Raw genomic sequence first — 25,308 nt, forward strand, 5'->3', positions numbered from 1 at the left:
TAGCTTAATATCTTATGGTCAGACATGGATTTACACAGTCATATTTAAAGTTTTAATTTGTGCTTTAGAAATAAGTTAAAATGCTCTTAAAACAGAGTAATACATGGACATCCAAGCTTTTTAATTTTTTTATGGGGGGGGGGAGGGGGTGGAAATTGTAAATTAAAACTTTGGGGGTAATCTTTATAACATAGAGGCAATGACGTCCCAGCTATTTTTTATTTGTAATTTTATTTTTATATTATTTTTTTAAATTTATCTTCATTTGAATATTATAAAGAAGGAATCTGTAACATTAGGATTTAAAAAAACACTTAGCAAAACATTTAAATGACGTCCAAGCTATTAGTCTAAGAAAGGAGGACGAAACCACATGTAAAAAAAATATTGAAATATTTATGAAAATATTCAAAAGTTTCAAAGTGGCAACTCTGTTTTGACAATATTCTTACGCGGCATTCACGCGTATTCCCAGTACATGTAAATGTGCACAGTTAACAACACGATTACAATTAATTCATATACAAATGTTCTGTGATAATTTGACACTAAGTGACTTTAGAACTCTATAGCATTTGTGTGATGTTTGATTTTTCATTTGAGAAAAGGTAACAGTCTAAGTTACGGTGATGACAAATACATTAAGTATTATGCAGTTTAGTTAGATGTTAATCATTATTCATTTCTTAACAACTTATTGTTTCAGATAGATATGTAAGCATTGCTCATTTGTGCCATTCAAAAAAAAATTAATACCTAATCATTATTAAAAATGGGGTGGCTGTTTGGAGGAAGCGATAAGTAAGATTTTTAGAAAGCACAGCTACTCTATATGTAGGGTATGTCAGTACGTCACTTCTTAAATAACACAAAGACTATCTATAACTTCACTACCTACATTGGTACAAACATGCAAAAAATATTTTTGCACAAAATCAAAGGCGCTTTCACTCAAAGTACCTTGTTAAGCACTAAACCCCTCACCCCCTTATTTTGAAATTGGAAATAATTAGGGTTGTAGACTTGTAGTTTTTTGTTTGTTAATTACTTTAGGGTAGGTTAGGTGAGGTTAGGTTATTTTGAGTTAGGCACCCCCGTATGGGTTAGACATAGGAAAGAAATTCCCTCCCTTCTTTTTTAAAAAATATTTAAAAAAAGAATATGGGAGGGGGGAACTTTTTATAAAAGTACAAATTCAAGAGCAATTAAAATCACTGATATGTTTAAGGTATTCCCGCCTGCCCACTGAAGATGACAGCAAATATATTTCTGACTATGCAAAGTCTGCCTTTCAGTTTGATTCTGCTTTCAGCTACGACAAGAATCAACACAAGGAATTCATTATATTTAAAAATAGCGGCTATGCCCTTGGAGGCCTTTAGGGGAGATTATTTTTCTCCAGAGATTAGATTTACGCTTCCCCAAAATAGTTTTAAATGTTCCCAGGACCTATAAGAATAAAGAAACTTCACTATAAAGGTGTGTTAAATTTCATTCATTGTTACGAGATGTCCTTTTGAATGTTTAAAAACTTCTCTTTTTGTCATGCAATAGACATAGCAGCAGTAGTTAAAATCTAAGCTCTGTTATTTTGCTGTGATGTTCAGACAACAGAAAGTAAATATTTATATCGTGATTTCATCCCTTAAAAGTAGAGAGTTAAGAAGAATATAATGAATATTTGCAGGGTTTCAAGTCTGTGTTCAAGTTTGAAGCTGTAAAAGAGACAATGGAAGCCGACTATTATAAGGTAAGTTTGTGTAGCCTCGAGCATTCCGGATGACAATCACTAACAATACTCATACCTCTAGCCGTTTGTTTTAAAGACTGAAAGCGACCTCTGCTCTTAAAATAAAACATAGATTGATTCTTTCATTAAATTGAAAGATCTTGATAACAAGTTTCTAGTTCTTTTCTCCCAATACCTATAAAACTACTTTGATTTTTTTTGTTTAATTTGTCTAAAAAATGCTACGTTTTTACTGTATAATAATAACAACCTATTCAAAATGAAATGGTGCCAGTCTGTTATTGCCGTGCTCCTTCTAAACCTGTTATAGTAGAACTGTTGTCGATGTGCAATAAATTCCGCATATTATAAATTTAGCTTTATGTTTAATATTAGCAAAAATGCCCAAAAGTATAAGGGTTGTTTATAATGAGTCGAATAGGTAATGCAAAGAATCTAGGTAAGTTTGTGCTGTTGTAAAAATATGCGCTTCCGATTAATTGACAATGTGATATATTCGCGGAAGTTAATGTACACCTTTTTTTCAGTATATCCAGCAAGGGAAAGACAAGGAGGGTCCTCCCTACGCCCTCCAGTTCCTCTCCTTCCTTCTCACCAGGAATATTTTAATTTAAATTGGCGCGGGATAAATCAACACCCCCCCCCCCCCCCAACTCGCAAAAAAAGCTATCGCTGTATATTAAGATTCAGCATTTAGCCGTGATAATTCGTTTTCGATGAGCTGCGTAGGATACTAAAGCTGCAACTTTTGTTTTAAAAATTGCGGCTGCCGCACCCGTTTGATATTACTTGTGTGTTAGGTAGCTTTTAGATAAGTATTAATGTAACTGCGGAAATAAACATCTTGTAGATATAAAACACGAAAATAGAAATAGAATCTTAAAAATAAAATAAAATCGTTGGTGTGCAAAATTTAGGTTTATCAATAACCATAATGGGACCTATGAGAAGCTTCCTTAAAATGAAGAACTCAATCGGTTCAATCAAAAGCTAAAGACAAAAACCTCTACTACTTGATATAAAAGGATTATATGTTTCATAAGTATTGACAATTGTCTATTATAACACTTTTCTCCTTCCCTGATTTATTTAGTAATATCTGCAATATCTAAATAATATATATTATATCTTAAATGTATGTATGTTATATATACTTAGTAGGATATATTTCTGTATAAAAATAAGATGTATTATATTGTTGTTTAATGTTCATTTAAGACACTTGAATTTAAATACGTAACGTAATGAAATATGAATTTTTCTAAAGAAAATATTCTTACTAAGTATGTATACCTACTAGGGTTGGCAATCCGGATCCGGAATCCGCCCAATTTTTGGCCAATTTTGGAATCCGAATCCGGAATCCGTTTTTTAATAGCGGATTCCAGATTCTTATTTGGTAGGCTAAAATTAGCGTCTTGAGTTTTTTCTTTCAACTCCTCCTCTTTGAAGGCAAAGATTTTCATTATTATATTGATTGATTGATTAGCCGTAGTCTCTTAGGGTTTGGACCTAAGTAGTCATGGAGTAGACTGAGACACTTTTGTATAGCCACTAGGGCTATCAAGCTCCACATTCAAGCAAATTATGACTTGACCCGCTGTCTCATGAGAGCTACTCATTGTTACCTCACCCTCGCCGAGTATGGCAGGTGTCCCAAATTAAGTCACCGTAATGAATGACGCTCTCCGCAGAGGAGCTTGGGATAAGGGTAGTACTGATATTATGTACGTGACTATTAAGTATCCAAACTTACTCAATAATCCCCTTCTTACACAACCAGGGGAAGTTGCGTGAATGAATTCAACTGAGAAATTCGAGTTGCCACATGGGGACTAGAACTCGAACTCTCATCACCGTAATTCAGTGCGTTACCACTGAGCTACGACGCCCCTTTATTATATATAAAATCTTTTAAAATCTGGTTCGATTCTCGGAAGTGAATTATAGAGAACACCAAGAACATTGATTTTTAGGACAGATGTAGCACTTATTTTTAAAAATGTTTTTAAAAATCCTTTTAAAATATTGCTAGAATCCGAAATCCAAATCCGGAATCCGCCAAAAATAAGAATCCGGAATCCGCAAGGAATCCGCCACTTTTTTTGACGGATTCTTTAAAACCCGGAATCCGAATCCGGCCCAAAAATTCGAAGGATTGCCATCACTAATACCTACATAGTACATAGTTTTGGAGGAATGCAAAATCAATGTTTGACACTCCAGAACTAATTCTCTTAAATATCGTAGATTCAAAATAGAAATATTCCCTTACTCTCGACTCCGCCACTAGTGGCGAAGGCATTTCAAAGAGTTAGGAAGGCTGACGTACCACTTAAGATTTTTTGGCAACGCAATATCTTACACATTTAAAATTGAAAATATTGTCCCAGTTTTTCCTACCTGTTCTTTCTCATTGGATTTCCCATCACATACTGGTTCTGTGTATTAAAGCTAGGTATGTATAACTTTGTCTTTTAGAAACGTTCATTGTATTACATTTTTTTTAAAGGACAAAAGTCCATAGGTTACTTAATATAAGTCAACATTGGTTTATTTGCCTCAAGGGATTGGGCCATAAGACTTTAAATTACGGTTTAATGACAAACATAGGAGTGGAAAAACGTCAGAGTGGTAAAACGTCGGAGTGAACATTGCTATGGTAAAACGCCAGAGTTTTTGTTATTTATATTATATGACAAAAATCTTCCAATTTTTAGCTAAACAAGGATGACAACATCCATAAAAGCGAAGCTCTGAAACGATATGACAGACGAACATTAACTTTTGTTGAGTGTCAGAACTTAATATACAAAACTTAAAAATATAAGGTTTGACAAAATTATACGTAAATTTGTTGCAAAACTTCTTAAATACAGAATTCTGTTCAAGGACATACTGACATTTTTAATACTTGATTATAGAGATGCTTCGCTAATAATATTGAACCTTATTGTAATAGGAATCAGTAATCAAAAATCAGATCAATAGGATAATTTTAACACATAAAAAATTGTTATTAAAAAAGTAAAAAAATCAACATGTTTAAAATGGACGTACGGACATTCTGGTAACGATTATAGAGTTGCTGCGCTTTCTAAATCGTACCTAACTACTACAGGAATCACCATACAAAGTTTGAAATCGTTAGGACAATTCTAACATGCCTAAATTAACGAATAAAAGCTAACTATCTCTGACGGACGGACGGACGGACGGACGTATGGACGGACGGACCGACCCTAATTATAGTTATAGAAAAGCTTCGCTTTTAAAAATCTTCTAAATATTTTTATAACCATGTTCGTTAGTACAAAGACTTGTATTGTTCAAACATTTCAACCAAATAATAAGCTATAGAAGGGGGTAAGGGGGGGGGGGTTAATGCAATCATCTCGTAATCAGTGAGCAAATGGCACTTAGAATTCGAATTTCCATCTGGAATTTTGCATGAGTAATCCTTGGTAGGTCTATTTTCCCTATATCATACAAAAAGTTAGAAAAGTAACGGCTAACGGCTGGCGGCTCAGCCGTTTTGCCATTTAATGGATATCTATATTGCAAATTAGTCACGAAACCTATCTCCACATAATACTCTTTTCCACTCCAAAACGCTATCAAATGGTTCTAGACAGTAGCTGTTGGTACTAGAAATTTTAAAAATGGTCATTGCTATCATTTAACATGAATCAAACTAAAAATATGTCTTAAAAAGTTGATTCATACGTAATTGATGATGAATTTACCCTGAAAATAGGCAAAAAAGAAAAACGGCTAAACGGCTTAGCCGCCAGCCGTTACTTTTCCAACTTTTTGTTCGATATAGGGAAAATAGACCTACCAAGGATTACTCATGCAAAAGTTCAGATCGAAATTCGAATTCTAAGTGCCATTTGCTCACTGATTACGAGATGGTTGCATTAAAAAAAAAACCTTACGCTAATTTATCATCTACCCTTAAGATTATTTATTCATATACAAGTAAAAGTATAAAAGATACTACCTAATTTATATAGGTATAAATAAAATAATATAAAATAAATCTGTATAAACTGAAGAAATATGCATCAAACGTTGAAGTAACTTTTTTATTTAAGGTGAATCTGACCGTCTGGTTGTGTTCAGACTTGGCAAGATGTCAGGGGTCAAAGGGCCAGGTAATGATAGCATGTCTATGAATATATGACTGTATTGTTGTTTTGTTGTAAAGTCACAATGTCAAAGTTATATGAACATGACTTTATTGACTATCAATCTAACTTCCCAACTATAAATTCATTCATGTATATAAGTGTTAGTATTATTAAATTAGATATTTAAAACATTTTGATTTGGATATGTTTCAATGTTTTTTGACAACATTAAACCATTTATTTAAATAGGACGAGTCCTTGTTTTTCCCTGGTTGGACACCTTCAAGAGGGTGGATGTTCAAGCCTCTGCCTTCAGGTATAGTACATTGGACTGTTTATTACACTAGTCTCCAAAGTTTTACAATAACGTTTTCTTATTCGTTGGCTTATCAACTTTAAGGACTTTTTATTGATTTGATTGGTTGGATTATTAAAAGATGTTTATTCCTTTCAAACTTTTTTGTGAGATACAGAATTGCTAATTTTGTTTATCATCATTGGGTTTATACATCAACTTATTGGCCATTGTCTTATCCCTTTAGATCCCTGGGTATATTATGCATGTGTGTGTTTGTTGAGTCAATCTATGGATTGTTTAGAACTACCAGGATGGTTTTTAAATCCCCAAGAAAAATCGCCCCCTGAAAAGAATTACATCTCGAACAAAAAATCTTGGAAAAAATCATTTTTCTGTTTTTTAGTGTTCCTCCACAGCAGTTTATCTCAAAGGATGGCGGAATCGCAGAAATGGGAGCTGAAATACAGGTTAGTCAATACTGATACTTTGTCAGACGAGTGTTAAAGGGGGAAAGGAATTGTTCATAGATTCCGTAAAACCAGAAGTTTAGTACACTTAGAAAGACCCCAGTAAAACTAAAAGTAATACATAACTTTTAAAAGTAGTAAGCTATTTTTTTCTGTAGCGAAGGATCTCGCTAACTCTCCTTTATAGTGAAGCTTCTTATAGGTCCAAGGAAGGTTTTTTACTTTTGGGGTAGGGTATCTCCGTCCTCCCAATAAAAATCAACCCCCCCCCCCCCTTACAATAAAAGTTTTTTTTTTATGCAGCCATCTCGTAATCAGTGAGCATATGGCACTAAGAATTCGAATTTGGATCTGAAATTATGCATGAGTAATCCTTGGTAGGTCTATTTTCCCTAAATCCAATAAAAAGTTTAAAAAGTAACGGCTAACGGCTCAGGTTTTGTGACTAATTTGCCCTGAAGATGGCAAAACGGCTGAACCGTCACCCGTTACTTACCTAACATTTTGTTCGATTTAGGAAAAATAGACCTACCAAGGATTATTCATGCAAAATTTCAGATCGAAATTCAAATTTTAAGTGCCATTTACTCATTGATCACGAGATGGTTGCATTAAACCCTCCCCCCCCCTTATTTTTGAATTTAAAAAGGGGGGAATTTGACTTTCCCCATCCCACTAGAGGGTTTTAAGCGAGTAGCCGCTGGTAATTTATAATTGAGTTAAGATGTACTGAATAGGAAAATATTATTGAGTAGCTGAACTACTAAAATTAAGACACCCAGTTCCATATAATTATCCTATAAGTTTTTGTCATTAGTTAGAAGCTGAGGTTGACTAATGACTATTTTACTAGCTTGATCATTAAAAAAACTACTTTTGTACTTACTTAAATGCCGTTGTAACCAATTTTTAAATTACTACGACGATTTTGGTTCCAAAAAAATCCTTTGGACAATAAGATAAATATTATTTAAATAAACTTGAATAGATAGGTATTGTTAACTTTTATGATTTAGTTCTAATTAAGGATTGTACTTTTCATATATTTGTTTTATTATATTGGGCAATCAGTAACATACGGATAGGTCACTAAGATTTCTAATTATTCGACCAAGTGAGGAGGGGGCGCTTTTTTTTTCAATTTTACATATTGTAAATGGAAAACCTTGAAAATCAGCATTTTGCCGTGTAGCCCGGTTAAACACTGAACGTTTAAGAGGTTTTTTTAAGGGCGGGGGGTTCTTTTTCTAGGATTATTTAAGGGTCGAGGTACCCTCCTTCAAATAGTTATAAACCTTCCCAGTTAACTTTATAATGATAATTGAAATAACTAACCTTACAAATAATAGATTTACAAATTTTCCCCTTCCTCTCTTTCTTGAATAGACTATTATTAACATCTTTTAGTATTTAGTAACCTTTTTATGCCCCTAAATGTTAATCAGTTATCAAAGAATAGGATGAAAAAATTGAAGTTTCATCAAAGAAATCTATAAATGCCCCGTGTAACAAAAGTCCATGATAACTTAAGACAAATATTTATAATGTAAAGAAGATTATCTATTGGCCTATCTCTGTGATCCTGGAAAGCAACACAGCAGTGCCAAAGCGTTAATGATCCTTCTAATTGATTATATCCAATTTTTGGGTCGACATTGTTTTTATTTATTGATTTGTTTATTTATTAACTAAAAATGTTTATTAAACGTTTATTTACTGTTTTACCACTAATATTACTGAGACATGAAATAAGTCTTATTATCATTTTTTTTAATAAGTAACAAGATGTGTTTGTCCGTAGGTAGCATAGGATATCACAAACCTTTTGATCGATATGGTTCTCCTTATAGTAAATCTTCTTATAGGTCCAGGGAAGATTTATACTTATCTTGGGGCAGGTGGGATTGGCCTTAATCCTCCAAAAAGAAAAAAAATATTCCCCAACCAAAAGAATCTAAATATTAAGTACTCCATTTTAGGAAAGCTTCACTTAGGTCCTTAAGCGGTTTAAGGCCCATTTATTTATAGATGGTCTTGGATGATTTTAGGCTTTTTTTTCTACCCAATAGCACACCCCTCGAAAAAGTCCCGAATTTTAGGGGCACTGCCTTTAGTTATCCAATATTCTAATTTTTTATCCACCTACTTTCTGGTGTTTCTATTCTTACATTCAATATCCACAAATAACATTCTCATTAGGTATTTCATTTGTCCTACAACTTAAATAATCTAGTGCAATATTTTGTTGCGAGATTGTTTTTGGCTATAAAGATAATGCCTAGTTTTTGTATAGCTTATCATACAGTTGCTACGCTGCAATTAAATCCTTACAATTACATATAGGAATAGATATTAACTAGATAAACTATCAAAATCAGCAAATTGGAAAAAAATGGAGGAACAATCTGGCCATATTATTGGTTAAAACTGTACAGATTTTGTTACGAAAGGGTAGTTATTTTATTTCTTTCGCGTTTAGAGTCCGCTATAAATTAAATAGTCCTCATTTCTTTAAATAAAGCTTTTCTTGGGTAAATTAAGATTTTTTCCCTTCATATAATATGAAGCATTTGACAAAACATACATGATAAGCTAGTTAGGAATAGTTGGTTTTCTTCAAACAAATTATACAGGGAAATTATACCGTCGAAAAATTTCGTCTCTCGTATATTGGAATGAATGGTATATCAAAAAATAAACAAAGTTGTTTGTCGGCTAGATTTCTTTTAAGCTTGACGGATTTTTGGCCTAGTTTAACCATCTAGATCTAATATATCTATTCATTAAAGTGATTAGTACAAGGTCAATATAAAGAAACATTAGAACATAATCGCACAAATAAATGTAATGCAGATTAAACCCATGTCCATACATTTCCGCATATTATTACATTTGGATATGGATTTTTATTCGCAAAATATGAAGAGGGTGCCGTGTTCACCGAAAATTTCAAATAAATAATTATGAAGAAAAAGGCCTTTTCACTGCATTATTTATCAAAGTATCATGTATTTAAGCAAATTAAGGATCGATTTACAAATTTTTGAGTTAACCTTTTTATAGATGTTGTCTTTGTGTAATAAATATTGAATTCAGGAGATTAATTTTGTGATTTTTCTAGCTAAGTACATGTACTATAATACAATATTCATAAAAGCGGATCTTAATAAGGGACAGAAAGACCAGCAATTAAAAAAACTATTAAGTTTTATTTTCATAGAATTAAAAAAGTAGGCATTTATTAATGCATTTTATAAGTGATTTAATTTCAATCTACTTTATAATTAAGGATATTCTTTTCTTGATACATATTCCCGAATTGTCCTAGGAATCATTCATTACAACACGCCAAATTAGATTGTTGTTGTTTTAGCAAAGAAGTTACTTGATATAAAGATTGAGTTTAGAGCTATCCGTTGCGCCGCAGGAATGAACGAAACTTAGTTATAGAGCAGCTGCGCTACCACAAAGGTCGATGAACTGATTTTCAATGTTTTCTTTTTTCATGTTCAGTATGAGATTGTGGATGTAGAGACAATGGTGAAAGAAGTAGCTGATCACCAGGTGGGTGGTTTTATATTCATGTTGAGTATGAGATTGTGGATGTAGAGACAATGGTGAAAGAAGTTGCTGATCACCAGGTGGGTGGTTTTATATTCGTGTTCAGTATGAGATTGTGAATGTAGAGACAATGGTGAAAGAAGTGGCTGATCACCAGGTGGGTGGTTTTATAAAGTGGTGCTTTCCTCCACTCAAAGTGCCTGTCGACCCAGGGAGGGAGGGGACATTGGGCTGTTTTTACACTGTCTCCAAAGTTTTATGCTTACCTTTTCTTATCCGTTGAATTAGAAACTTTGGAGGCTTTAATAGAATTTTGATCGATTGATTCATTTATTTGAGTGTCCAAACGTTTCAACAACTAATTATAATCTACAGAAGGGGTAATTTTTGTATAATGGGGGGATGGGGTTGTATTTTCTAATTACTAACTCCTTCGGGGGACCCTGCCTTGCAGGCCTTATACCAATGGTTTCATAACCCTTCGGGGCTACCTTGTGTCCAATGTAACCTAACCTAATAAACAAACAAACGAAAAAGTACTCACGTAATATTTTAAATTAAAAAAAAAGAAGAATATTTTTAGTGCTCCACAAGGCACTAAAAGGGAAAATGCCAGCTTTCAGTTGCATCGCCCAAAGCCTCTGGGATATAGTGGCTTCGCTCTAAAAGTTGATAAAATAGTAGTGTTTCCCATTTCAAAATCAAATAAAATACCTAGAAGTGTTGCTTTAATAAATGCTTGTATTTTTAGGACATTTTGCGGTCACTGGGAAGGTCTTTAATGACCAAAGTGCTCACTAAGAAAACTATCTGCCAACTAACTAAAGACAAGTAAGCAAACAAAGATAGATAGTGAGTTAGATAGACAGATAGATATCTAGAAAGATAGAAAGACGTACGGATAAAGGAGAGATAGACAGTCAATATATGTTAACGCTATACTAAGGTGCTTACTATCTGCAAAATTAAAAAAAAACAAGATGTTGATAGTTAAAAAGGGGGGGAGATACATTTGGGTCATCTCAAAAAACGCTTATCTTATAAAATGCCTACTACATTTTAAAAAACAAAGCCTGATGTCTTTTATTTAAAACCAGAGATCTAAAGAGATAATTCAATGACCGATAAATTGTGTTCATCCCCAATGATGATACACAAAATTACCCCTTCAATAGATTACAATTATTCGTTGAAACGTTTGGACACACTCAACTTAATTAACCAGTCAATCAAAATTTAATAAAAGTTCCCAAAGTTGTTAAGCGAACAAATAAATTAAACTGCAGTTGTCCTCATCCTGGAAAATGAATGATAGTTTAAGATGAATAAGGGTATAAAAAAGTTTAGATTAAACCTTTCCTTTATTTGATACATTAAACTTGAGTGGAATTTGATGAACAAACCATGGCACTAATATGTGGTTGTTTTTGTATTGACTACTAGCGACTTCGCCCCTAGTGGCCTCTAGGGACATTTGGGGAAAAGGGAATTGGTGAAATTCGACCTTCCACGGGTTATTTTTAAGATTTTTTTTTTTTTTTTTTTTTGGGGGGGGGCGGGAGAAGTAAAACATTCACTAGGGCGATTTCACTTTGGACGTTGATGATACCCTCCGGTCCCCCCAAAAAAACCTTCACTAGACATATGAGGAGCTTCACTGCAAAGGAAAACCATATTAGTTAATCGGTGGTTGAGAAACAGTCATATGATTTACAAAAACGAGATTTTGTTTGAATTATAATACTTAGTTTTACTTTTTACAAAGACAAATTTGATTTTCCTTGAGGTAGTATGTAAATAATATACTACTTGACCCTTTTTAGCCTTAGAATAGCCTCCTGTATTGATTACAGTGAGATTTTGTTAATCTCCCATTGAACTAACCTAATAATAAAAACATTCAACTCATTTTCTCTAATTTTAATATTTTAATCAAAATGAATATTGGCCTCAGATAACTTTGTTCAATATTCAGAATTGTACATTTAGGGAATGAAAACTTTATTTGGGGTGTAAATTTAGAAGGGGGGGGCAGACCATTTAATAAAAAAAGGTTCAATCTATAATATATATTCTGAATCAAAGGATCTTGGAAACGGCAGGCACGATTTTCAGAGAAGCCTCATATATAATTTAGGGTGGTTTAAGGCCGCTAGAGGTTAGTGGTGCAGCCGAAGTATATAGAATTAGAAATTGGACCAAAGCAGAGAGTGAGGGTACAATGGGCTGTTTACTACACTAGTCTCCCAAAGGGTCATAATAACGTTTAACTTTGAGGACTTGTAATGCATTTTGATTGGCTGCTTTATTAAGTTGAATGTCCAAACTTTTTCTCCACTTATTTTAGGCTATAGAAGGGTTAATTTTGTGTATTAACGTTTGGGATGTACTGTACATTATAAAATAAGTTGGAATATAAAATAGATTGATAGATGGAAAGTTAGATAGTTAAATAGTTAGATAGGTAAATAGTTTGAAACATAGATATGAATCTGTAGCATAAAGTTAGGAACAACAAACAAGTTTTGTTTGTCTTTACAATGTTGCGAAGTTTCTCTATAATTATACCTGTCCTTTCCCGTGTTAAATCCCTTGAAGTTGTGGGTATAGTCCCTTTCGTGACAGCGCATCTTAAGGGGCAATTGACACCGCAGAGGCTAGAAACACGAAAAGCTACTGTTGAATACGACGAAACGCCCCTTAAGAGGCATTGTCACGAAAGGGACTGTACCCAATGTTTCTTGTAACATTCAAAATCATATGTTTGTCTCCTTACTAATGTAGCTTCTTTTAGGTGATGGAATGGTTTATAACTATTTAAGGGAACCTCCCTTCAAAAAAATGCCCTTACCTCAAAAAATTGAAAATCATTGTAATCAAATATAAATTAGAAAATTAGAAGCAGTATTTCAGAGGGTGTTTGCCATTGTACTTTTAAAACTTGTGTAAATTCTCGGTCTACTGGGTGCCTGTCATCCATATTGTTTGTGTTTTAAGATTTTGCATTGTATTCCCAATACAATGGTAAAACGTAGCTTAAAAGTTTTCTCAGGGATACTTAGGGAGGGAGGGGACATTGGACTGTAAATTACACTTATACCCAAGGGATAAAACACTTGCCGATAAATTCATGTACATCACCAGTGATAATGCACAAAAATTACCCCTTCTGTAAATTAAAATTAGTAGTTGGAAGTTGAAGCGTTTGAACACTCATTTTAATTAACCAACCAGTCAAAATTCCCCAAAGTTGTTAAGCCAACGAATAAGAAAACGTAATTGTAAAACAATGGGGACTAGTGTAATAAACAGATCATTGTCCCCTCCCTCTCTGCTTATACCCAAAGATTTATAACCGTTTTGTCATATTCGTTGAATCAAAACTTTGGGTACTTTAATTGAATATTGATTGATTGGTGTTCAACTTTTTATACCAATAATTTTAAACTGTAAAGGGGTAACTTTGTTTGCCATCATTGGGGATATTTATTAAATTATCCTCCATTGCCTTATCTCTAGGGGAGAAAGGGAAAGGACAAGGGAGGGTTATTTAACATTTTACCCCATTTTAAATCAATCTTAATGTAATTTTAGTATCAGATTCAAACAAAGAGTGACTGTAATTTTAAAACTAAGGAAATAGAATTATATTTTAAAACTAAACAAAATTTGATTTAAACATTTCGATAATTAGCTTATCTTAAGCTGCTTAATCGTTTTAATAATCACTAGCGGCTACGCCCCTAGAGGCCTCTAGGGGGCACTTGAGGAGAGAGTTGAATTTAATAATTCAATTTCTTATTTTAGATTTTAAAAGAAAGAAAAAATAAATTTGGAGGGGGGGCAAAAAATTTTTTTGGGGGGAGGGGGTGCCCCCCCCTCATTTTTCATTTTAGTTTAAAAAAAATTTTAAAAAAAATTTTTGGGGGTGGTTGGGGGTGTCCCACCCCCCAAGAAAATAGTTATAAACCTTCCCGGGACCTTTGAGAAGCTACCCTGTTAAAGAGAACCCGATCGGTTCAGCGGTTAGCGAGATCCTTCGGTACAAACATACAAACACACAAACATCCTGTTACTTTATTATAAGGAGGATTATTAAAATCTTTGTAAGAAAACTATATCACATTAGGTAATGATTATAAAGTTGCTAGGGCTTTTTAAAATGTTTTAAACTGTTACAGGAATCGTCATGTAAAATCTTAAATAAACGATTCTATCATTTCTATATTAACATTCAGAGCGGTCCGTTACTGACGGACGGGCGTTATTTGTAGAGAAGATTTTTTTTAATATTAAAAAGAATATTAAAATTATAAAGAGATATCTATTTAATCTTTATATGTCTCCACCGTGTGAAAATTAAAGTTAAAATCATAGAAATTCTTTTATTGAAGGAGAATCGCGGCCGAGGATATTTTGAAGGAAATGAACGAGCAAGTCAGGAAATGGGGAATAGATATCAGAATGGTTATTTTGTCTGATGCTAAGGTAGGTTATCTAATTTTCTATCTTAATCTATTGCTAGCTATCTTCTAAAATTAACCAATAAGATAGAAAATGGTGAATCAATATCAGAATGGTTATTTTGTCCGATGCTAAGGTAGGATATATAATTTTTATCTTAATATATCTCTATCTATCTTCTAAAATTAACCAACAAGATAGAAAATGGTGAATAGATATCAGAATTGTTATTTGGCCGATGCTTAGGTAGGATATCTAATTTTCTATCTTAATATTTCTCTATCTATCTTCCAATAGGATAGAAAATGGGGAATTTATATTGAATTGCTATTTTATCTGACGCGCAAAGAAGGCATGATATCTAAATATATCTATCTTTTTCTAAAAATAATTCATTTTTATATTCGTTCATCTTAAGTAGATAAAATCTGTTTTTCAATAAATCGATTTTATCATTACTTACATCTTACATCATTTCTTTTCATCTTTTAACCACTTGCCTACTTGTTTTTGCTTTTAAATGAAAAAACAGTTGCAACAGACCTATAACTACTGCTCGAACCAAAACACTAAACATGTAGAAAGCTAGGCTTTTGACAATATATTATTTTATAGGTATTGAAAAAGCCTGAAAACAAATCATCATTGAACCCAATCCTACAAAATCTTGGACTCAAACAGGAAAATTCAACATGATAATAAAAATGCAGGGGTGTATATATCTCCGACTAAGGTGGCGATACTCTTATCAAGAAAAAAATTGAAAATTGGACCAAAAACCCTAATGATATGGGTAAATATTTGAAAAATCAGCAAAAAAAGATATTTGTCCTCTCATCTACAGACACAAAAATTTTTTATAATTTAATTTTAAGAAGGGAAAAGGATTATTTTTTGCCCAATTAAAAAAAATTCATTTTAGTCTAGAAGGGGAACTGGGGAAGAGGGTTTGCACTTTTGGTCAAATGACAAATAATAAGACTGTCCCAGACTTTTTTTTTTACAATTCCCAAACTCCCTCGCTATGAATAATAATGATATCAATATGTATATATTTTGTCTTTTCACAAGATTATCGCTTTTTTTATCAAGATAAATTTCTTTTAAGATAAAAATTAGAGAGGGAGAGGACAATGAAAGTTAAAATGGGTTAGGCATATTAAAAATACTTTCTCTCTCTAATTTCCATTGATTTAAAAAGTAGGTAGCTGAGGAAGGGGGGAGGTTTCAGTGTTTGATATGCACTTTGAGGGGAAGCACATGAATTCTGCATAATATCATCATGTTGATAAATATAAAGGAGAAACAATTCCCCTCGCCACAACAATTTATACACCATGAGTACTTTGGAGAAGAAATGGACGATAAGGTATACAGCTGATAGATTGATAGATTCCTAGATCATCAGATATATAGATATAAATTTAATGCTGAACATTAAAAACCCCTCCTTTATTCTTTGAATAAATTAGAAATAAGGGAATGTACCTAGTTATTTTATATGCCTAACCCTGCGGGGCTTTCACCTGCATTACCAAATATAACCCAACCTAACTTAAATTAATAATTAAAATAGGAAAACTACTCCCACCCCTACCCTTGTTTTCAATTTTCTTCAAAATAATTGGGGGGGGGGGGGGGGGAAGAAAGGCTTCAGTTCTATTGGTAACAATGTAATTTGTGTGAGAATGATGCCATATAGATTAGATAGTGAACAGATAGAAATTAAAAGGTTACAGTGTGTTAAATGTACCATTGGTTTTCATGGCACTCGATTATATTTTTGCAACGGTCTTTATTACACATTGAGCTTTAAAAAGTATTTAATACTATTTCAATAAAAAAAAGTTTTAATTTATTCTCATAAAAACGAGGTAGAGCTTAAATTGTTCGTTCATTTGACTATACTTAACAGCAGTGTTTCAGAGCCGTTTGATTTTGGTGCGGCTCCGCGGAGCCGTATCTGGAAATACGGCCCCAGCTCCGGCTCCGGCTCCAACCTAAAATCAAGAAAAACTCGACATATATATTTTCCCCATAATAAAATATTTTTTATTTTTGACTTTTGAAGGTTTTAAAAGTTCAAATTTGGATAAAAATAGACTTGAAAAACTTTAAAAGGGCATTTGCACATGACAAAACAGAGTTACCAAATTATAATTTATAAAAAATCTCTTTATTTATCTAGTCCGGAGCCGGAGCCGTTTTCTAACGAAAATTACGGCTCCGGCTCCAGCAAAATATGGCGGCTCCATGGCTCCTGGCTTCGAAACACTGCTTAACAGAAACTTAGTATATTATTATTCTTAAACTTGCTTGTTTTCTTGCATAGTCCCCTTTATCTTTTTGTTCGCATAAAAGTGAATCTCTAAAGAAAAATTATTTTCAATTGATAAACACAAATAAAACTGCAATAATATTGCAAATGGCTGCCAATAAACGAGGAGTTTTTACCGAGGTTACAAATTTAACGGTATGACAATATAGCTAGTCATGAATAAAATGTAAGGCGTTACACTATTTAAAGAATAATTTTAATGAACATACCATTGGTGTTACGATGTAATAACTTTATTTTAATAATGATTTAGGCAATATACCTATAAAACAAGGATGTCAACATCCATTTAGTCCATATTTATCATGTAAAAATCAATCGAATTAATGAAGTTGGATCATTTTAAAGTTCCAAAACTACATTATTTGGAAATGAAGTAACAAGGAACATATAACTAGACTTCCTACTTATTTGAAGAGCATCTTGTTTGGTAAGAAACTAAATACCAAGTCACAGAATTTGCACTTTCCTATGCAATTTATGTTTCTACAATACAAACCATCCATATTCTGAACTAGCAAGTTATAGCAAAATAAGAGACCCCTCTTTGATTTACAACTTTTAATTCTAATTTGTTGTTCTAGTGTCTGCGTGCAAATCTTTTTGGGTCTTATCTCTGATTGATGGAATGGGTATACCTAATTTAAAATTATAATGAAAATAGCCTTGATCCTGAATCTAGATAGTTGCTCTAGTATATAATAGCGGCTACGCCCCTAGAGGCCTCTAAAAAAAGTTTTATAAATCACTCACCCCCCACAAAAAAACATCGGGAGATGGCGCACCCTCCTAAAAAATAGTTGGAAACCTTCCCAGGACCTATGAGCAACTACAGTGTAAAGAAGAACCATATCGGTTCAATGGTTAGCGAGATCCTGTTACTTTTTTAATAAATGTTCAACTTTATTTAAAGCAAACTTTTAGTTATAGAAAAATGAAATAAAGTTTGGTCTTTAAAATAGGAATTCTTTGTTTTATTTGTATGCCTTTCATATTTGGGGATTGGGGTCAGATTAATGCATTTTATCAGAGAGTAATGGAAGAATAATTCAATTGTTTATCCTCCCAATTCAAATATTACAAAATCTTGTCTAGTACAGTCTAAAGATATTAATTGCCAGGGATAAGGGATGGGAAACCTGACCGAAAATTAGGTCTCAGCCTCCTTTTTAAAGTGATGGGGCAACTTTTCTTTTTTGCCTATAAAATCAACTCATTTTCGCCAGTTCATTATTGGCTGTAGGCTAATATCCAATAGCCTGAAACTTGCTTTTAGCATTAACCAATTATTAATAACAAACGCGTCCCCCAGTTCATTATTGGCTAAATTAATTCAACCAAACATAAATTTCTGCTATTAGAAAGACAACAATGGAAAGTTTCTGCTATCAGAAGGACAACAATATATATGACGTTCAATCACATCAACTTATTATTAAATCTACACATTAATAAATGTCCATATAGCAAAACATAAATTGAGAGATCGTTTTTTGAAGACTGAGTAGGATTCAACATTTTATACTTTAGAACAATGTGAAAAACTCATTGTCTTTAGACAATTTAAAAGTTACATTTCATGTGGAATTGATAACCCACCTAAATGATTACAAATACAAAACTAGTTCAATATGTAAATAAAAGTGTACTGTGTTTTGTTAAAAAAAAATTTTCATTAATTTTGGTAAAAATTATTGCACACATAATTGAACTTTTCTGTTAATATTTAACGTAAAATAAATTTTTTTTAAAATTCTTAATTTATATGTATGCTATGGAACAATTAGTTGATAGAATGTTACCCATGTACTTATTCAAATCTACTTAATTTATTTATTAAAGCTGGGGGGCTAAAGCGGTGTTTATTTCTAAATACAAATTTTGGGATGAAGTAGATCCCCCCTTAAAATGTTTGAAAATAAATCAGAATTAACCATCTCAAAAAAAACTTTTTTTTTAAATGGGGGGGGGGGGGGGGGGGGTTGGCGAAGTAATAACGGGATTCTACTTAAAGCCACTAACATATTGGTTCTTTGAAAAGTTTTTATTATATTTTATGATTGGTGAAATCAACTACCTGAATTCTATTCTATACTTTTTTTCTTTGCATTCATATAATAGCTATTTGATCATTGTTCATAGTTTTCAAATCTAACTACTGCGTCATCCCGAAACTAGTTTTTTAGGCCTAGTTGGAAAATAGGCCTGGAATAATATTTTCTTACGTTTCCCATCCCTTATCCCTGATTAATTGCAAGCCTTTATTTGATATTTAGTCACTTAGAGTTTTTATTTTGTCAGTGTCTATTTAAGATAGACGCTTAGATTAAATATCTGTAGCAGAATTTAATTCGATTTGAGCATCTATTCTATCAGTCTGTTTTTTTTGTTCTTGATATTGTTTCATCCTATTATATATAGTTGTGAGTTTTTTTTCTGTAGCTTTAAACTTGCTATCCAATGTCCCGGAGTGGTTTTAGGCTAATTCATTTTAAAATTGAAGCCTTGTAATGGATTAATTTCATTTTTCTGACCTTCTATTCCAAGAAAAGAGAACCCTTAGATTCTGAGGGATCAACCACAAGTATTTATATGCTTCATTACTTATGGATGTTGTTATTCTTGTATTACTATTTACCTATCCCTCTAACCATGAGCTTTAGTGGTGCAGGGTTAGCTTAAAGGTATCCATACAAAATGAAAAATAAGGATTCTTAAGATACAAGAAATATGAATAGCTAAGCAGATATAAGGAAAGAGTGAATATAACAGACATTTAGATATGTTAAAGAGTAGCTGCTCAGTGGTTATATGATTCTTCACACAAATTTAGAGTCTATCTTTGATAGCAGCAGAGAAAAACACATTTCGCAATATAAATTTGATATCTCATAGACCATTATATACAGACGGACGGACCAAGTGAGATATAGTTATGAATCTCACTGCTAAGGAATTATCAGAATCTCACAAAAAAATCAGCCGCCTGTCCTAAATGGCAGCCGAGAAAATCATTTTTTCCCCGATATCGGTCAGAGGGAAATTTGTAATTATAGAGAAACTTCGCTACTTATCTAAAAGTGTCAAATTATATTCTTTTGCGACATGGTAAAGACATAATTTTTAATGCATTTCATTATAATTATGATATTAGTTTTAGTATGGTATTAATTTCTAGATGTTAATTTCTGTTGTATTTATCCTTTTATGAAGTATTAAGGTTTTTTTTTGTCTAAAGCTTAAGATCTCAATAACTACTGGACCGATTGCAGGTAAGCTTCAAATAGATACTGTTATGGTTTTAGGCTATTTAATTTTCATATTTAAGACTTGAGATAAGTTATTTTTCTAGTCTCTCTTTGGCCGTTTGAAAACAAAGCCCCCTAGATGTAAGTGGTGTAGCCGCTAGTTTTCTATAAAATTATTACTTACATACACCTTGACATTAACAAAATTGTTTGACTGAATTATCTTGACTTGAATACAATTTATTTCCACAGGAGTAAAACCAGCACGGAGCATTACTGAAAAACAATTAATAGTATCTTATTAAAGGAGTTTTGACTCCAGTTTTGTAGTCCCTGGCCTTCTATCTATAATATGATGCAATAGATAACCTCTTATATCTTGTTACTAAAGACATGGCACAAAGTCTTAAATCAAGATTAGCATCGCTTCTGCAAGAACTTTTCTCCTAATTTCTATTTAATTTTGTGAGATGTGAATGAAATGCATTTGGTAATATAATAATCACATCATTTACCAAAGAAATATTGCTATTGAGTATAAAACTGAACTTTCAAGACTGTAGCAGCCAAACGGCTGAAAGTACAAAATTATGTTCGCATTTTAGCAGCTTTTTTGTTGTTGTTCAAATACATAATTTATACAGACTAATATAAAATCTTCGCTTTAAAACACGGTTTAAACTTACTACGTCAAACTCACCTAACAAATGATAATATGCTATGCTCTTACCAAGAATTGTCGTTCTTGCTATCAAATATAAAGCAAATGAAAAGTAATATATTGATTGAATGTAATCATTGAATAACTATTTACTCTTATCATTATTTCTATTTATTTTCTATTCATTGTTATAAACTAAAGAGTTTTTTTCCTATTTATATATTAACGTTGAACTTCAATATGCATTTGCTATTCTGATAATATTTTAGTAGCGCAGCTACTATTTCACATTCTGTACGTCTAGCGGTTACTTATTATTGTCCTCCTTATATAAAAGTAACCATATGTTTTTAGGTATAATACCTCCAAAGAGAAAACGCCTATTTTTTTTTTTTTTAAGATGAAAGTTGGTCGAGATCCCCCCTCCTCTTTCCTTGTGGCCTTAAGGGGTGGCCGAATTTTTGAATTTTTTTCTCTACTCCAAATACTTTATGATTATCTTCTTTCTTCTAAGATTGTACTTTTATATTATTGGTAAAGAGAGTATTTTCATTTTTATAGAAAAATTCAAGACCTGAATAATAATACCTGAAGTATCGCAACACTAAATATATTTGAGAACAATAAATAAAAGGTTACCATGGTTATTTTTGACGAAGAAGTTCTTCATTTCCCGGACCCAGAGAAAATCTGCGAAAAAAACGTACCAAGTAACTTATAGAGAAGCTTCGCCATATTATTGACATTCTACATTGTGTCTTAATTAATTACATCCATCCTTCAAGGGGATAAAGATAATATTTCTTAGAAACTCAAATTAGAACAAGGGATTAGGGTTAAGACAATAGCCGATAAATTTATGATACACTAAATTACCCCTTACATTTAGTAATTGAAATGTTTGGACACTCAACTTAATGCGGAACCAATCAAAATTCAATAAAAGTCCCCAAAGTTGTTAAGCCAACAAATAAGAAAACGTTATTATTAAACTTTGGGGACTAGCGTAACAAACAGCCCATTGTCCATATAAAATAACTTCAATAAAAAACTGTGATGATTATATATAAATCCATAATATTTTTTCTCGTATTCATTCGAATCCGGTGGATGGGAACCGGTTCTCATCCATACGAAAAAACTATGTTTAGCATCGTATTATATCCAGCTTTCCACGAATATAAAAATGTACAATCATAAGATTAAAGAAAGCTGTTTATAATACGATGAAAGAAATGACTATTCCAGTATCGCTTCTTAACCGATTAATATCCGCTGGATTAGAACCAGTTCAAAGCCATACTGAAAAATTGTATCCAGTTTTTTGCGAATACATATAAGATTAAAACCAGTTTTGTTAGCCCGTGCCATCTATCTCTTAAATCTCTTTAAAAGGATTGTTCGAATAAAAATTGGATGGCTGATAGAATCTTAAAATATTTTCCTCATAGGAATGTTCAAAATGAAGCTTACTAGGTACAAATTTTAGACTGAACGGTCCAATCATTTTTAAGATCTCAAAACTATTTCTTTTTTTTAATAATCTATATACATATTTATTATATTAAAAAAATACAATGACGTTAAACTTTTATGGATAAAAAGATACAATATTTTTGAAAACATTAAAAGAATACAGTAGATTGAAATCATAACTGCATAACCTTGAGTTGTCCCTGTTTTATGGTCTTGGTATTACTCCTTCACTTAACCTTTGAAGATTTTCTTAGGTATTAAAATTGTAATAATTAAGAATTTATGAAATAGCATGATACAACTAAGATTAGAATATAACCATCAAAATAATGGATAAGATAGGACTTTAATTTTATGATTTTAAACCATCTGGCCCAAATTTGTGTTTGTGTGTCTGTGTTTATGTGTGTGGGAGTGTGTGTGTATGTGTGTGTGTGTGTTATATTGAGGCCTCTCTGAATATGTTGCTTCTAAACTGTCAAAATCTGCAATATTAGAAAATAATATTTTTATAATAATTATTTTATGATGGCCAAAGCATATAGGGGATATAGAACTGTAAAATATATTGGTTCCCAAAGTTTTTTAAAACCACCTTTTTTTATTCGTTGGCTTAAAAACAGAATAGGTCAAATGTGTAACTTTATCAAGTTAAATCCTTATTTCAATCGTGGAACTTATGTCATAATATAGACATGATACTAATAGTTATGATTTAAACAGAATAGCTGTAAAACCTGAAAAACCCCTAAAGTTTGATTTGGGGTAAGGGAACTAGGGATCTAAAATACCCTCAAAATGGCAAAAACCTGCATGGAATTTGGTGTTTTTTTATAGGTGTTCTGTCTTAAGGTTCAGGTTTTTTTAAAGAATATCTTTATACATTCAAATAACAATTTCAAATTATAATAGGATAGAAATGTTAAAACACTAAAGGGTTGTGTCTATGTGTGTGTGTGTGCATGTCTGTGTGTGTGTATGTTTGTGTGTGTGTCACAGCGGTCTAAGGCCGGACATTTCGCCAAAAATCAACTTTGGAGTTTCTCTTAATTAATAAATTATTTTGAAAATATATACCCTATCTCATATAAAACAGAAGAGTTTTTGTCTTTTAAACTATTGGTTGATGAATTATGAACTTTGGAACATAAAGGTTAAGGATTATTTTCACGTCATGAATTTTACCTTTTCAATTTTCACCATCTCTGGAAAAAATATTTTTTTTTCAGTTTTACATTGATACAATGAAGTTTCTTCACCTATTTATATTTAAAATACTGCATGATCTATTAGGAAACTGGGGTTTAAAATTTTTTTTTTACTTTTTTTATTCATTTTTATATTGTTTTTGAAAAATTTTCATGTCATTTCTTAAATATTTTTGCAAAAAATTTTGGCAATAATTTTCAGTTTTTTAAGTTTTTCACCAAAAACCGGGCCCTGCAACATACCAAACCATATATTATTCTTAATATACAGGTATAATGCCATAGTTTGATGTTTAGTTTAGGTTGTTGCAGGGCCCGGTTTCTTGCAAATTTTAACTTTAATTTAGGGGGCCAAACTCTAAAATTACAATACAAGAAGAAAAAATTGTTGCAATTTTTTTTCTTTTCATTGTTAATTTTAATTTCTGATACATTTAAACTGCCCATAAAGTGCCTACGATAAATTTAGAGACTTTAAGAGATTTAAAATGAATGTTTTAATCTTTTTAAGGGGGGGGGGGGGTGTTTAATGCATCCTTTTCGTAATCAATGCGCAAATGGCACTTAGAATCCGAATTTTGTTATGAAACTTCGCATGAATATTCCTTGGTGGGTCTTTTTTCCCTAAATCAAACAAGAAGTTGGAAAAGTAATGACTAACGGCTGGCGTCTCAGCCGTTTAGCAGTATTTTTGGCCATTTTCAGGGCAAATCCATCATTTATTACATAGGAAACAACTTCTTGAAACATAATTTTGCTATAATTGATGTTAAATGTTACCAATAGCCATTTTAGAATTTCTTGTACCAGCTGCTCAACGGCTAAAACTAGCGGAAACGGCTGGGAGTGGCCAAGAGTATGATGTGTAGATAGGGCTTGTGTTGTGTCTAGCTAGGGGTAGGTTTTTATGGGTGCTGAGATCAAAAATACTTCCAAAAATAGTGGGGGCCCATCCATATGGCAGCTGTTAGCCATTTTATAAGACTATTTAATGATATTTTTTAACAATAAGAATTTCGGTAAATTTAACTTCTTTCATTAATACCCATTTCTAATTAATTTTACTGGATATATTAATAATTTTTTTAATTTCTAGATTTAGCTGTTAAACTGCTAAAAACATTACTATATAGATTAAGTATTATTACTTATCTTAGAGAAAATAAGGTTGGTGATTGGGCATTTACCTTTATATAATCATTTCTACAGTAATATTTATTAATGCTTCAAGGTTTTTCAATGTATTATTGCTTTAAAACATCGAATTTAGGCTCTTTACCAAGTAAGAAAATATTATGAAAATAGGAAATTTTAGCTAAGATTCAAAGTATTTTCTAGACCACTTGGCTTTTGTTTTTCTTCTCTAGATGAATATACGAGTTGCATTGGGTAATAATAAGGCGCAGGCTTTTTATTTTGAACGATTCTATCAAATAAAAGCTGAGAAAATTGACTTTGAGTAGAGGTAGGTGAAATGTCCACCAAAAGGCCAAAATAGACCACTGTGTGTGTGTGTTCCTGAGAGCACATGAACTGAATGGGCCCAGTTGCGCATTCAAAATAACAAAAAAATATTTCTTTAAAAAAAATTAGTTTTATGAAGAAATTTCTATCGAGCTTTTTCTCGTTAACTGAAATAATTAAAAACAATGCACTTTTAAAAACTAAGAGTAGTCTTTTATTAAAGTTGGTTTGTAGAAACTT

The 25,308-nt window shown here is 32.2% G+C and overlaps 1 protein-coding gene across 6 annotated transcripts in view; it reads left to right on the plus strand.

Annotated features, from left to right (window-relative positions):
• Positions 1-704: 704 nt before the first annotated feature.
• Positions 705-25,308, plus strand: part of LOC145306642 (uncharacterized) — a 44,191-nt gene continuing 19,587 nt past the window's right edge. The window contains exons 1-13 of one of the 6 annotated variants that reach the window (XM_080148921.1): positions 705-801; positions 1,229-1,332; positions 1,686-1,750; positions 2,278-2,344; positions 4,140-4,208; positions 5,848-5,907; positions 6,133-6,199; positions 6,585-6,648; positions 10,162-10,212; positions 10,961-11,040; positions 14,601-14,697; positions 15,289-15,352; positions 15,972-16,042. In XM_080148921.1, coding sequence (XP_080005047.1) covers positions 773-801; positions 1,229-1,332; positions 1,686-1,750; positions 2,278-2,344; positions 4,140-4,208; positions 5,848-5,907; positions 6,133-6,199; positions 6,585-6,648; positions 10,162-10,212; positions 10,961-11,040; positions 14,601-14,697; positions 15,289-15,352; positions 15,972-16,042 — 888 coding nt within the window. In that variant the 5' untranslated portion in view covers positions 705-772. Of the gene's footprint in view, positions 802-1,228; positions 1,333-1,685; positions 1,751-2,277; positions 2,345-4,139; positions 4,209-5,847; positions 5,908-6,132; positions 6,200-6,584; positions 6,649-10,161; positions 10,213-10,238; positions 10,290-10,315; positions 10,367-10,960; positions 11,041-14,600; positions 14,698-15,288; positions 15,353-15,971; positions 16,043-25,308 lie in introns of all 6 variants that reach the window. The other 5 variants (XM_080148924.1, XM_080148922.1, XM_080148925.1 and 2 more) reach the window with 5 other exon arrangements.

Source organism: Acartia tonsa, chromosome 14 (assembly GCF_053477335.1).
Source record: "Acartia tonsa isolate MP-2025a chromosome 14, ASM5347733v1, whole genome shotgun sequence".
NCBI classification, from domain to species: Eukaryota; Metazoa; Arthropoda; class Copepoda; order Calanoida; family Acartiidae; genus Acartia; species Acartia tonsa.